The sequence below is a fragment of the Cebus imitator genome, unplaced genomic scaffold (assembly GCF_001604975.1).
Source record: "Cebus imitator isolate Cc_AM_T3 unplaced genomic scaffold, Cebus_imitator-1.0 Scaffold906, whole genome shotgun sequence".
NCBI lineage: Eukaryota > Metazoa > Chordata > Mammalia > Primates > Cebidae > Cebus > Cebus imitator.
In genome coordinates, this window is record NW_016108221.1 from 6,078 (window position 1) to 22,492 (window position 16,415).

The 16,415-nt window shown below is 39.2% G+C and overlaps 1 protein-coding gene across 1 annotated transcript in view; it reads right to left on the bottom strand.

Annotated features, from left to right (window-relative positions):
* Window positions 1–441: 441 nt before the first annotated feature.
* LOC108298177 (rho guanine nucleotide exchange factor 9) overlaps window positions 442–16,415 on the bottom strand; it is a 103,628-nt gene continuing 87,654 nt past the window's right edge. The window contains exon 4 of the mRNA XM_017520916.2: window positions 442–642. Coding sequence (XP_017376405.1) covers window positions 442–642 — 201 coding nt within the window. The remainder of the gene's footprint in view (window positions 643–16,415) is intronic.

The following is a 16,415-nucleotide window of genomic DNA, read 5'->3' on the forward strand; positions in this document are numbered from 1 at the left end:
AGACCCTTCCTCTAAGTCCATGTGTTCTTTGCTTATATTTGTCACTTCTCCTACTCTAGTGTCCTTCCCATAAATGCCCTGCAGGGACCTACTTTCTTGCTAACCATGGTCTTATTTCTCAGTTTCCTGGATTCCCTGTGCAATGAATATCTTGAGTTCCAAAATACTGAGTCTCATGGAAACTTAACAGAAACAGAAGAGGGAAGCTGAAGAAAAATCCTACTAACTGTCAAGAAGGAAAGGGAGAGGGGAGGATAATGGTAAAGAAGGAGACTCTTAGGGCAAATTGCAGCACTTTTCTAAGTCATTATATCCTGGCTAGAGACCGGGGTCAAAATAAGGGCCAGAGAGGAACCCATCCCCCACTGGACAAAGTAGCTGAAAAGAACCAGACAGCTCAAATGGTCCTTCCTTGTTTCCTAACGCCTCTTAAAATCCTCCCTATATGGATAAGGTACTTACATGCTCTAGGAAGCAGGGTCCTATCTCGCTGAGGTGGGGGTCATCATTATTATACTGTTTCTCCAGGTCTCTCACAAAGCCCATCTGAAATCTGTAGATATCTTCAATGTTCCCAAAGATTATCTTCAGTTGCTCATCGCTGAACATGTCCCTTCTTTTCCGGCACTGCTTCAGATAGCCCTGAAGACAAAGGAAAAGCCTAGGCTGAGGAGGTTCCTGACTTACAGAGGGCTTTACACTTCCTAAGCACTTAGGAGCCTCATTCTGGTTCCATGAAGTAGTCATGGAATAATTATTTCCATTTTTCATATGAGGAAACTGAGGTTTACAGAAGGAAGTCATTCCCCCAGTGAGTAATTAGGAAGGCTGGATTGCCAGCAAAGGTCTTAAGAGTGCAAAGACTCCAGAGTACAGCGCTTTTCCCTCCATCCTCTATGAAGAAGACCCCAAAAGTCAAATATCCCTTTCCAAGAAGCTGGTTGAGCACATTTTCACATGTCTTATTAGCTACCGGTTTAGCTGGATCCATTTATATCTCTAAGGTCCTATTCCTTATAGGACCAACCCAAAGGTCTTAATAACACTGACAAAAATTTGGGAACCGAGGCCAGAACAGGAAAACAACCCATAAGGAAACAGTAATTGACAAAACCAAACCATTTCTTTTTTTAAAAAAGAATTTCCTCATGAACTTTAATGTCAGGAAATAACTAGGAATAATTGTTGTTTATCATTTTAGACTTTCTCTGTTGTGTACATCAAAACATACATACGATCTTTTCTTAGACATTCACGTTTCACATACAGTACTTTAAGAAAATGCATTTATACTATTCACATTATGCAAATATCTGCTAAATCATTTCTCAAAGCAAATGTCTCAACTATCTAAGGTACAGTAGCTGGCCAGGAGTGACCATTTAGATGAGCTCAGTCAACAAGCCTATGTGTGCCTGGGCGTGATATTTCTAACAGAGCAGGTTTTAGTAGACATTTGTAAATAAATGGACACATTAATAAAGACAGCCACTAATGAAAGAGAAAAAAGGATGAAAGATTTTTGGTCTAGTAAGAAAGCACTGGGGTAACATAAACCAGACTCATGGCATACTGTAAGTCAGGACAAAGACAGCCCCAGTCTAAACTGCATCTTCCATTTTGAACCTACTATCATGGATTTTCACTTGATAGTTACTACCCTCATTAGAAATCAGTAGCACATAAAAATGTTCTTGGTGAGGATAAATTATGGTAGTTTGCTTTCATCTAAAAGCTAAGTGAAATTATCTTCACACTTTTTTAAGTGTTGAGCCCCTAAGGAAAAGTTTTACAGTGACTGATTTGCCACCTATAGTCCTGTCCCTATCCTCAGTTTGTCTCCCTTAACACAGCTACCAATGAGGTCATCTGGGAACACTCCAAGAAGATGCTCATCCCTGGCTTCAATGCCTTTTAATGATCCCCTACAACAATATCACTTCCCTTATCTGTTCTCACTCTCCAATTTAGCCATTAATTTATGTGTACCCTTACACAGTTGGCGAATTAATAGTCTACGCCTGTGTTGACATCTGTTTAACTGACAATTTGTGCCCTCAATGACTGACATGTTGAAATTTTCCTGCATTCTTTCATATGCAATTTTTGACCAGGAAGAATATGCTCTCTATTCTCAGGGCACCCTTTTGGCTCCACTACCTTTACAGAGGTAGCTCCCCAAAGTCTGTCTCTCTAGAAAGCATTACATTGACTACCAGAAAGAATGGCAATAAATACCTGTAGGCCCTTCCCTGCCTTATATGTAATTCCCAGAGCCTAGTATGTCTGGGGTGGTTTGTGCCTGTGTGTCTGTCTGTCTGTCTGTCTCTCTTTCACTCTACTATCTTTGGAAGTCTTAGCTACAATAGAGCAGACAGAGCAGCGAGCATGTCATCTCAACATTAAATGGGAGCAGAGGCTTCCTTACCCCTTCTCACACTTTTTTTTTTCCCTAAGACAGGCTGAGGAGCACAGCTGGGGGAAAAATAGTAACAGTGGCACATTCAATATGTTACTTCTGGCTAAGCAATAGGTACTGATGAGTGACCACAACGGGAGAAAGAAGAGGCCAGCCTACATAGCTCATTTATCTCCTGATAATCCAGTTCAGAAAATATTTAATAGTTGTGTCCACTACTCCCATTTGAAAAGTCTCAGGGAAGAAACAAAACACCATAAAATCCCCAAAATTCAACAAGGATTCTAGAGGTCAACATCAGCATAAAATATAACAGAAAAAAATAAGAGCGTGGTCTCAGGAAAAGAGAATGAATAGAGATTTAAGTCCAACTTCCTAATTCCCTAAATATGTTACTTACTGCCACTCTTAAGGACGTCATTTTCTTTCTATTATATTATGTATGCTGTGGCAGGGGATTTATTAGGGAGAATGCTCACGAGATGGTAGAACCCTAGAATGTTTTATCAACTCTTCTTTTTAAAGCTAATGTTAGATTATAAGTATATAACGGTACATTTAGGTTGATGAAATAGCACATAGCAATTAAAATGATAATTAGGAAGACTGTGTAAAAACATGGAAAAGTGTTTATGATACAATGTTAAAAAGCAGAACATGAAATGGTATAATAGTGTGATTATAACTCTGTAAATATATATACATATGGACAGATTTGAAGGGATTATGCAAAAGTGCAAATAATTCTGTTACAGTTGATAGATTCTGGCTGATTTTGTTCCTATTTTTAAACTTCCCCTAATGCTGTTTTTTAATTGTCTTCATGATTAAAATGGGATAAAAGTCTTTGCCAGAGAGTGTAAAGAAACGAAAATACAGCTATAAGAAGTCTGCCAGGAATGAAATATTATCAAGGAAAGAGGAGTGAAGACCCAATGTCTTCTCAAGATCTCCTGCAGCCCTAATGTCTAAGATACTCACTTGCTAATAATACAAATAATAGATGTAAACTGCCCTTATCAAAAACATAAGTGATAAGAATATGGGAGTAGTTGGATAACCCCCAAATGTCACCCTCAACCTCTATACCACACAAGCTTCTGGAAAAATAAAAGCCAGGAGAAAGGACCAGTTCTCTGGAGTCTTGCTTTTGTATTCCTTTTTTTTGGCTGGCCTGACAGCTATCAAATTTTCCACATCAGTGATGAACAGAGGGTAGGATTAGGCGGTCAATCAATACTTGACTCCTCTTATTCAGTCATTTTTGAAGGTATGTAAGCTTAAGATGAGTTGGCAGTGAAAATGCGATTGCCAAAAAACCTAATACCATCTTCTGTCAGAAAAAAGAAGAAATATATTGAGAGGCAAAAATGGGAGAGGTAATTGGAAGGTAGTCATACCACTGCAGGAAAGCAGAATTAGATTCTGAGTTCACCCTCTTTTCAGAGGAACACCAAGAGAATAGCACACAACCAGAAGAGAGTGAGCAGGGTAGAGACGGGCCTGAACAGCAACATCATGAAGAATGATGGAAGAAATAAGATGTATTTATCCTAGATAAGACTCAGGGCCCTTATTTTATCCTAGATAAGACCTGTTCACAGGGCAGGGGGAACAGAAGGGGTCTGTGGCTCTTACTAGCAGGTATGCTTTGAATACTCTTTGACTCCATCTCAATGGTAACAGGAAACAGGGTACTATAGCTCAAGGGAGGCAGTTTCCCAGAGCCTCACCTCTGTCTCCTAGGAGTAAAGTGGGCATGGGTGGGAAGGTAGGCCAAAGAGTAGCTAAATGTGGGTATTATCAAATCAGTCACAATTGGCACAAATTAGCCCTGGCATTGTTATGGTAACAACAAGGAAAGCTGCCCATCTATTTCACTTTGTTCTTAAACCCACCAGGGCTGATCTACAAGTTAAGACCTAGTGCAAAGATCTAGAAGTAATGCATTGATTTGGGATATAAACAATACCCAAGATCTCCAGAAAAGATCTTAGAAACTACCAGGAAATAGGGTGAACCAAAGAGCCTCTGGATCACCCAGGGTTTAGGAAATTCTTTAGGGAAGGGCCCTCACAAAAAGTTTAGACCTCAGTGTCTCTGTCTCTAAAATGAAAATATCAAAAAAGATTTCCATGGATCCTTTCAGCTCTGACATTCTAGTGATTTCATACATCTAATTTTTGCCTGGAACCTGAGGCCTAAAGGGAGACCTGACAAACATCTTGAAGATTTTTTAAAGAAAATTAGGAGACAATGACCATGGTTATTATTCAGTGCCACATCCTCAAAGTTTAACAGAGTATCTGGCATATAGTTGCTGCTCAGTTATTTGTTGACTAAATGCTAAATAATTAGTTCTTCCCATGCTGGTGATAATCAAAGGTAAATCAGAAGCAGAATGTTCAAATTGGTGGTTTTCTTTTATTTCCTTCTTCCCTTCTTTGGGATAGGAAACCCATTCTTCAAATGAAATAGAAAGCTATTTAAAAACAAGAGAAGAAAGAAGATAACTGCAACATGGAAAAGTGACAAGGAGTTAATATCTAGAATATACAAGTAACTCTTTTAAATCAGCAAGAAAACTATAAGAAACTCCACGAAAATGGGCAAAGAAGAGAAACAAGGCACAGAATGCCTAGATTGAATGAGCAGGTAGGACCTACTGCAGGTAGAAACCCCTGGGCTTGTCATTTTAGACTGACTAGCTGACTCACAATACTCTTTTATACAATGTGTTATCATTTTCTATGTGCCAAGATGTAAAGACTATTGGGAAGTATTGAGATAGGCAATTTGTAAAAGGGAAAACTCAAATGTCTAAAAAGTTTGAAAACCTCAGGCTTAAACATACCAAATGGAAATGACTTGAAGCTACAGCATGCCTAAGGAAGAATTTCTTGATAGTGAATGGTATGTCCACTAATACAGATGAGTGAGGAAAGCTAGGCTAGCTTCTCTGGAAGCATCTAAAGATAGAATTTATTTCATAGGTATCAGATGGCTGAGATTATCTTCCTCAAGAAAAAACAGACTCTTGCCTCACTTTTCTTGATTGTACTTTGAGTTATAAGGTTAAGAAGCAATATCACAAATTGTTGGTCAAGGTGATCTAGAACTAAACCGAAGGTATTTTATATCACAGTCTGGGTTTAGAAAGAAGAATGTAATCTGCAGATAACTCATTTGAAAAGAGTATTTCTCTTACTGACCTCACTGAATAATTTCACTGGAAAATCATCTTATTTCCTACTTCATTTGTAAAAAGGTGTTGTGACTTAAAAGTTTGTACATAACCAGAACCAAAGATGAAAACCACATGATTGTGTGAATAGATGGAGAGAAGGCCTTCGACTAAATTGAACAGCCTTCATGCTAAAAACTCTCAATAAACTAGGTATTGATGGAACGTATCTCAAAATAGTAAGAACTATATGTGACAAGCCACAGCTAATATAATACTGAAGGGGCAAACGCTGGAAACATTCCCTTTGAAAATCGGCACAAGACAAGGATGCCCTTTCTCACCACTCCTATTCAACATAGTGTTGGAAGTTCTAGCCAGGGCAATTAGGCAAGAGAAAGAAATAAAGTGTATTAAATTAGGAAAAGAGGAAGTCAAATTGTCTCTATTTGCTGATGACATGATTGTATATTTAGAAGACCCCATCGTCTCAGCCCAAAATCTCCTTACGCTGATAAGCAACTTCAGCAAAGTTTCAGGATACAAAACTAATGTGCAAAAAACACAAGCATTCCTATACACCAGTAACAGAAAACCAGAGAGCCAAATCATGAGTGAACTCCCATTCATAATTGCTACAAAGAGAATAAAATACTTAGGAATACAACTCACAAGGAATGTGAAAGAACTCTTCAAGGAGAACTACAAACCACTGCTCAAGGAAATAAGAGAGGACACAAACACATGGAAAACATTCTATGCTCATAGCTAGGAAGAATCAATATTGTGAAAATGGCCATAATGCCAAAGTAATTTATAAATTCAATGCTATCCCCATCAAGTTGCCATTGACTTTCTTCACAGAATTGGAAAAAACTACTTTAAATTTCATATGGAGCCAAAAAAGAGCCCACAAAGCCAAGACAATCCTAAGCAAAAACAACAAAGCTGGAGGCATCATGCTACCTGACTTCAAACTATACTACAAGGCTACTGTAATCAAAACAGCATGGTACTAGTACCAAAACAGAGATACAGATAAATGGAACAGAACAGAGGCCTCAGAAGTAACGCCACACATCTACAACCATCTAATCTTTGAAAATCCTGACAAAAACAAGCAATGGGGAAAGAATTCCCTATCTAATAAATGGTGTTGGCAAAACTGGCTAGCAATACTCAGAAAGCTACAACTGGATCTATTCCTTATACCTTATACAAAAATTAACTCAAGATGGATTAAAGATTTAAATGTAAGACCTAAAACCATAAAAACCCTAGAAGAGGTTCTGTCAAGATGGCCGAACAGGAACAGCTCTGGAACACAGCTCCCAGCAAGAGAGATGCAGAAGGCGAGTGATCTCTGCATTTTCAACCAAGGTACCAGTTGGACAGTGGGTGTAACCCAATGAGGGCAAACCGTGGCAGGGCAAGGCGCTGCCTCACCCAGGAAGTGCAACAGTCCAGAGGACTGGGGACTTCCCCACTGCCCCTGGCACTCCGGTTCAGATACTGTGCTTCTCCCGTGCCCTCTGCAACCCACAAACCAGGAGATCACCACTGGACTGAAAAGCACCATGAGTTACCAGCACAGATCTGAGTGGCAGCTCCCGCAGGCACTGTAGGTTGTCAACACAGATCAGGGTGAACGTTTTGACTAGCACTTAGAGCACCTCTGGGACGGAGCTACCCACACCCTAGAAAGAGGGGGAGCTGAAACCAGGAAGACAGGTGATATGGCTGGGAGAGTCCCCCCTGATAAACTGAAGTCTTCTTGCTTAAGAGTTTCACAGCCAGCACATCAGTTCGAGCTTGACCTGGGACGATTGAGCTTAGTGTGGGGAAAGGGTGTCTGCCATTGCTGAGGCGGGTCTAAAACTGTGTAAACAAAAGCCAGCGGAAGCTTACACAGCAGCTGGACTGAGTTCATGACAGCCCAGCAGTGCCTCTGCAGGCAGACAAGGGACAGAGTTCCTCCTCAAGTGGCTCCCTGACCCCCGTATAACAAAAAAGAAGCCTCATACAGGAGAGCTCCGGCTGTCCCCTGCTGGGTAACTTTCTGGGACAAAGCTACCAGAGGAAAGACCAGGCATTAATATTTGCTTTTCTGCAACCCCCATGGGTGAATCCCAGGCAAGGAGGGTCTAGAGTGTACCTCCAGCAGTTGTACAACAGAAGGATCTGACTGTTACAAGGAAAACCAAAAAAGGAAAAAGAAATAGCTTCAACTTCAACAGAAAGGACATATATTCAGAGACACATCCAAAATCACCAACTTCAAAGATCAAAGGTAGATAAATCCATGAAGATGGGGAGAAACCAGCACAAAAATGATGAAATCATCAAAGACCAGAACACCACTCCTCCTCCAAGGGATCAAAACTTCTCACCAGCAAGGGAATAAAACAGGATGGACAATGAGTTTGATGAACTGACAGAAGCAGGCTTCAGAATGTGCGCAACAACAAACTCCTCTGAGCTAAAGGAACATGTTCAAACCCAATGCAGTGAAACTAAAAACATTGGAAAAAAGTTAGACAAAATCTTAACTAGAATAACCAGCTAAGAGAAGAACAAAAATGACTTGATGGAGCTGAAAAACAAAGCACAAGAACTTTGTGAAGCATACACAAGTTTCAATAGCCAAATCAATCAAGTAGAAGAAAGGATATCAGAGATTGAAGATCAACTCAATAAAATAAAATGAGAAGGCAAGATTAGAGGAAAAAAAGTGAAAAGAAATGAACAAAGCATCCAAGAAATATGGGATTATGTGAAAAGACCTAATCTACACTTGATCAGTGTATCTGAATGTGATGGGGAGAATGAATCCAAGCTGGAAAACACTCTTTAGAATATTATCCAGGAGAGCTTCCCCATCTAGCAAGGCAGGCCAACATTCAAACCCAGGAAATACAGAGACCACCACAAAGATATTCCTCAAGAAGAGCAACCCCAAGGCACATAATCATCAGATTCACCAGGGTTGAAATGAAGGAAAAAATGCTAAGGGCAGCCAGAGAGAAAGGTTGACTCACCCACAAAGGCAAGACCATCAGACTCACAGCAGATCTCTTGGCAGAAACTCTAAAAGCTAGAAGAGAGTGGGGGCCAATATTCAACATCCTTAAAGAATTTTCAACCCATAATTTCATACCCAGCCAAACTAACCTTCATAAGTGAAGGAGAAATACAATCCTTCATGGACAAGCAGTTGCTGAGAGATTTAGTCACCACCAGACCTGCCTTACAAGAGCTTTTGAAGGAAACAATAAACATGGAAAGGAAGAACCAGTACCAGCCAATGCAAAAACATACCAAATGGTAAAGACTCTATGAAGAAACTCAATCAACTAATGGGCAAAACAACTAGCCAATAACAAAATGGCAGGATCAAATTCACACATAACAATATTAGGGTTAAATGTAAATGGCCTGAACACCTCAATCAAAAGACACAGACTGGGAAACTGGATAAAAAATCAATACCCATCAGTGTGCTGTATTCAGGAGACCCATCTGACATGCAGAGACACACATAGACACAAAATAAAGGGATGGAAGCAGATTTACCAAACGAACGAAGAGAAAAAAAAAAGCAGGGGTTGCAATCATAGTCTGTAATATAATAGACTTTAAACCAACCAAAGGTCAAAAGAGACAAAGAAGGGCATTAAACAATGGTAAAAGGATCAATGCAACGAGAAGAGCTAACTATCCCAAATGTATATGCACCTAATACATGAGCACCCAGATACATAAAGCACGTTTTTAATGACCTACAAAGAGACTTAGACTCCCATACAATAACAGTAGGAGACTTTAAAACTCCACTGTCAATATTAGACAGATCAGCGAGAGAGAAAATTAACAAGGATATCCAGGACTTGAACGCAGACCTGGACTAAGCAGACCTCATAGACCTCTACAGAACTCGCCACTCCAAATCCACAGAATATACATTCTCAGTGCCACATCCCACTTACTCTAAAACTGACCACATAATTGGAAGTAAATTACTTCTCAGCAAATGCAAATGCAAAAACAAACAAACAAAAAAACAGAAATCATAACAGTCTCTCAGACTATGGGGCAATCAAATTAGAACTCAGGTTAAGAAACTCACCCAAAACCACAAAACCACATGAAACTGAACAACTTGCTCCTGACTGATGACTGGATAAACAATGAAATGAAGGCAGAAATAAAGATGTTCTTCAAAATCAATGAGAACGAAGCCAAAACACACCAGAATCTCTGGGACAATTTAAAGCAGCGTCTAGAGGAAAATTTATAGCAATAAATGCCCACATGAGAAGCGAGGAAAGACCTAAAATCAACACTCCATCATCAAAATTCAAAGAGCTAGAGGAGCAAGAACAAAAAAATTCAAAAGCTAGCAGAGACAAGAAATAACTAAGATCAGAGCAGAACTGAAGGAGATAGAGACACAGAAAACCCTTCAGAAAATCAGTAATTCCAGGAGCTGGCTAACTGAAAAGATCAACAAAATAGACAGACCACTAGTCAGGCTAATAAAAAAGAAAAGAGAGAAGAACCAAATAAAGGCAATAAAAAATGATAAAGGAGATATCACCACCAATTCCACAGAAATACAAACTACCACCAGAGATTACTACAAACACTCTATGTGCATAAACCAGTAAATTTGGAAGAAATGAATAAATTCCTGAACACTTATACCCTCTCAAGACTAAACCAGGAAGAAGTTGAATCCCTGAATAGACCAATAACAAGGTCTGATTAAGGCAGGAATTAATAGCCTACCAAATAAAAAATGTCCAGGTCCAGATGAGTTTACAGTTGAATTCTGCCAGATGTACTAAGAGGAGCTGCTATCATTCCTTCTGAAACTATCCCAAACAACGCAAAAAAGGGAATCCTCCCTAACTCACTTTATGAGACCAACATCATCCTGATACCAAAAAATGGCAGAGACATAACAAAAAACAAAACAAAACAAAACAAAAACAACAAAAAAAACAAAACAACAACAAAAAAAAACTTCAGGACAATATCCATGATGAACATCAATGCAAAAATTTTCAATAAAATACTGGCAAACCAAATGCAACAGCATATCAAAAAGCTTATCCATCATAATTAAGTAGGCTTCATCCTGGGGATGCAAGGGTGGTCCAATGTATGCAAATCTATAAATGTAATCCATCACATAAACAGAACCAAAACCACATGATCATCTCAACAGATGCAGAGAGGGCCTTCCAAAAAATTCAACAGCACTTTATGCTAAAACCCTCAATAAACTAGGTATTGATGGAACGTATCTCAAGATAATAAAAGCTATTTATGACAAACCCACAGCCAATATCACACTGAATGGGCAAAAGCTGGAAGCATTCCCTTTGAAAACTGGCACTAGATAAGGATGCCCTCTCTCAACATTCCTATTCAACATAGTATTGAAAGTTCTAGCCAGAGCAATCAGGCCAGAAAAAGAAATAAAGAGTATTCAATTAGGAAAAGAGGAAGTCAAATTGCCTCTATTTGAAGACAACATGATTGTATATGTAGAAGACCCCATCATCTCAGCCCAAAATCTCCTTAAGATGATAAGCAACTTCAGCAAAATCTCAGGATACAAAATCAATGTGCAAAAATCACAAGCATTCCTATACACCAATAATAGATTAACAGAGAGCCAAGTCATGAGTGAACTCCCATTCACAATTGTTACAAAGAGAATAAAATATCTAGGAATACAACTAACAAAGGATGTAAAGGACCCCTTCAAGGAGAACTACAAACCACTGCTCAACGAAATAAGAGAGGACACAAACAGATGAAAAAACATTCCATGCTCATGGTTAGGAAGAATCAATATCATGAAAATGGCCATACTGCCAAAAGTAATTCATAGATTCAACATTATCCCCAGCCAGCTACCATTGACCTCCTTCACAGAACTGGAAAAAACCACTTTAAACTTCATATGGAAACAAAAGAGAGCCCGCATAGCCAAGAAAATACTAAGCAAAAAGAACAAAGCTGGAGGCATCATGCTACCTGACTTCAAACTATACTACAAGGCTACAGTAATCAAAACAGCATGGTACTGGTATCAAAACAGAGATATAGAACAACGGAACAGAACAGAGGCCTCAGAAGTAACGCCACACATCTACAACCATCTGATCTTCGACAAACCTGACAAAATCAAGCAATGGGGAAAGGACTCCCTGTTTAATAAATGGTGTTGGGAGAACTGGCTAGCCATGTGCAGAAAGCTGAAACTGGACCCCTTCCTTATACCTTAAACTAAAATTAACTCCAGTTGGATTAAATATTTAAACATAAGACCTAACACCATTAAGACCCTAGAAGAAACCCTAGGCAAAACCATTCAGGACATAGGCATAGGCAAGGACTTCATGACTAAAACACTAAATGCGACGGCAACAAAAGCCAAAATAGACAAATGGGATCTAATTGAACTTAAGCGTTTCTGCATGGCAAAAGAAACAATCATCAGAGTGAACCGGCAACCAACAGAATGGGAGAAAATTTTTACAATCTACTCATCCGACAAAGGGCTAATATCCAAAATCTACAAAGAACTTAAGCAGATTTAAAAAAAAAAAAAAACAAACAATCCCATTTAAAAGTGGGTGAAAGATATGAACAAACACTTTTCAAAGAAGACATTTATGAGGCCAACAAACATGAAAAAATGCTCATCACTGGTCATTAGAGAAATGCAAATCAAAACCACATTGAGATACCATCTCACACTGGTTAGAATGGTGATCATTAAAAAATCTGGAGACAACAGATGCTGGAGAGGGTGTGGAGAAATAGGAACACTTTTACACTGTTGGTGGGAGTATAAACTAGTTCAATCATTGTGGAAGACAGTGCGGCGATTCCTCAAGGATCTAGAAATAGAAATTCCATTTGATCCAGCAATCCCATTACTGGGTATGTAGCCAAAGGATTATAAATAGTTCTATTATAAAGACACATGCACATGTACGTTCACTGCGGCACTGTTTACAATAGCAAAGACCTGGAACCAACCCAAATGCCCATCAATGATAGACTAGACAGAGAAAATGTCACACATATACACCGTGGAATACAATGCATCCATAAAAATGGATGAGTTCATGTCCTTTGTAGGGACATGGATGAATCTGGAAACCATTATTCTCAGCAAACTGAGATAAGAACAGAAAACTAGACACCACATGTTCTCACTCATAGGCAGGTGTTGAACAATGAGAACACATGGGCACAGGAAAGGGAACGTCACACACTGGGGTCTGTTGGGGGGTGGAGGACTAGGGGAAGGACAGCAGGGGATGTGGAAGTTGGGGAGGGATAACATTGGGAGAAATGCCTGATGTAGTTGATGGAGGGACGGAGACAGCAAACCACCATGGCATCTGTGTACCTATGCATCAATCCTACAAAATCTGCACATGTACCCCAGAACTTAAAGTACAATTTAAAAAAAAATCCCTAGAAGAAAGCCTAGGCAATACCATTCATGACATAGGCATGGGCAAAGAGTTCATGACTAAAACACCAAAAGCAATGACAACAAAAGCCCAAACTGACAAATGGGATCTAATTAAACTTTTACACAGCAAAAGAAACTATCATCAGAGTGCACAGGCAACCTACAGAATGGGAGAAAATTTTTACAATCTATCCATCTGACAAAGGTCTAATATCCAGAATCTACAAAAGCCTTAAAACAAATTTACAAGAGAAAAACAACACCATAAAAAAGTGGGCAAAGGATATGAACAGACACTTCACAAAAGAAGACATTTATGCAGCCCACAAACATATGAAAAAAAGCTCATCATCACTGGTCATTAGATAAATGCGAATCAAAAACCAAAATGAGATACCATCTCCTGCCCATAAGAAGCATGACAATCAAATGTCAGGAGACAACAGATGGTAGAGAGTTGGTGGGAGTGTAAATTAGTTCAACCATTGTGGAAGACAGTGTGGTGATTCCTCAAGGATCTAGAACTAGAAATATCATTTGACCCAGCAATCTCATTACTGGGTATATACCCAAAGGCTTATAAATCATTCTATTATAAAGATACATGCACACATGTTTATTGTGGCACTGATCACAATAGCAAAGACTTGTAACCAACCCAAATCCCCATCAAGGATAGACTGGATAAAGAAAATGTGGCAAATAAACAAAATGGAATACTATGCAGCCATAAAAAGGATAAGTTCATGTTCTTTGCAGGGACATGGATGAAGCCAGAAACCATCATTCTCAGCAAACTAACACAAGAACATAAAACTAAACACCACATGCTCTCACTCATAATTGGGAGTCGAAAAATGAGAACACATGGACACAGGGAGGGGAACATCACATACCGGGGCCTGTTGGTGGGTGGGGAGCTAGGGGAGGGATAGCATTAGGAGAAATACCTAATGTAGATGATGGGGGGATAGATGCAATAAACCACTGTGGCAGATGCATACCTATGTAGCAAACCTGCATGTTCCACAGATGTATCTCAGAATATACATTATGATTTTTAAAAAGTTTGTAAAGTACTTTCTGCACCCAGGAGAGAAAAAAAATGTTCTCTAAAAAATAGTGTGACTTTTTTCTATACTAAATATAATTTTCCCCATTTCCCCTTCAAGAAGTATAAGAGTAGCAAGTGTTTAGAGCTCTCCCATAACCTACAGCAGAAAGAGTGGTTTATGCAATGTTAACACATTCATGCTTGAGTAAGACATGCTTCCAAGGGTACCAAGAAGGAAGAGGCAGAAAATGCAGAAGCAGCCTGGCTCACTATCACAATTTTTCTTTAGTGAGCGCATATCTACGTCTTACAGAACTAGAGAAAAAGTAAGATTCAGACATAACTTAAAGAGCCCCTCCAAACCTACACATTTTAGAGATGGGGGACAAGGCCTAGGGTGGAAACGACTCGTTTGTGATTCCTCAGCCAGTTAGTGACCAAGGTGGGACCTGAAACCAGAACTCCCAATTCTAAGTCTAGTATTCTTTCTGATGAACCATTCCCTCCTCACAGCTTTTGGTTTCATTAAACCAAACACAGTCCTGGGCTAAACTACTGTCTTCTGGTCCAGCTAGACACAGCTTTTTCCACCTCCCTTTGATGCCTGTGATTATAGGGTGAGACAAAGAGATAGCTCCCATTTAAATACTTAACTTCATCACCAATAATAGTTGAAAAATAAGGAATCAGCAAGTTGTCAACAAAAGGTTTGATTGGGTGGGCTGAATTGGAAAAGTCCTTAAAGCAGGATCATATCACTCCCTACGTTCTGGAAAGAGAAATAACTTCCACTGCTGTCCTGAGCCTGTGGCCCATAGGAAGAGGTAAAGATGTGTGGGAGTTGGGAGAGCCTTCTAAGGACTTCCACTGGGCTAATATCTGAGATCTCTGGGAAAATAATTTTGCTTCTTAGAAACTCAGTCTGCTGATCTAGAAAACAGAAATAGCAATAACAACCTTTGTCCTCTGAAGATCAAATGACATATGATATGAACGTACTTTGCCAATCAAAGCGGTACATACATATGAGCAATTATATTTATTTTTGACTTTAAGCAATATTTATCGAGCATCTAGTATCAGGCACTGTGCTAGGGGGAATATATCAGTAAATCAACAGATGAAAACCCCTGCTCTTCATGGAAAGTGCATTCCAGAAGGGGAGACAGAAAATAAACAAAATATATCAGTTAAATATATAATATGTCAGATAGATAAGTGTAAAGGATAGAAATAAAGCAGGAAAGGGGTAGAGGCATTGCAACATTACCAGATTAAATAGAATGCTTAGAGAAGTCTCAAGAAGATGATATTTGAGCAAAGACTTGAAGGAGCTAAGAACAGGAGCCATGTAAATGTGGGGTGGGAGGGGAATGCTTTAAGCAGAGGGAAAAAACAGTGCAAATGCTCTGAGGGTGGAGCATATTAGTAATGCTGAAGGAAAAGCAAGAGGCCAGTATAGCTGTAGTAGTGAAGAAAGCATGGCAGAAAGGAGCAGGAGGTGAAAGTCATAGAGGCAAGGATGGGTTGATCATACAGGCCCTTGTAAGTAATAATAACTTTGGCTTTTATTCAGGGAGAAATGGTGAGCCATTAGAAGGTTCTCAGCAGAGGAGTGATATGATCTGATTTAGATCTTGACAGCATCCCTCAGCTACCAAATGAAGAATAGACTATTTAATTTTATGAAAAACACTATGACATTGTAATATAGGTATCATTTTGGAGCAACATTCCTCAAACTTTATTATGTATTATATATCAGATAGTAACTTAGTTAAAATGCATATGCTGATTCAGTAAGTCTGGGTTGGAGCCAAATATTTTGCATTTCTAACAAGTTTCCAGGTGATACAGATGTTGCTGGCGTAAAGTACAACAATTTGAGGCTAGAAGTTATGTCCACAGGCCTGGTACAGAGCAGAATTCCACTAAAAGTTTGCTGAATGAATAAAGTGTCAGTGGTTTTATGCTGAATGCCATGTAGCACATTCCAAGGGAGATTTTTTTTTTTTTAGCATCAATCATTGATGTGAAGGGAGAAGGAATTAAAAAAAAGATATATGGATGGATGGGTGAATAGATTTTAAAGAGAGGCAAAAAAGAAAATTACCTTTTTCCAAATACAACATATGTTATGCAATATTATATTTACTTGAGTTTGTGTCCTTTGTAGGGACATGGATGAACCTGGAAACCATCATTCTCAGCAAACTGACAGAAGAGCAGAGGATCAAACACCGCATGTTCTCAC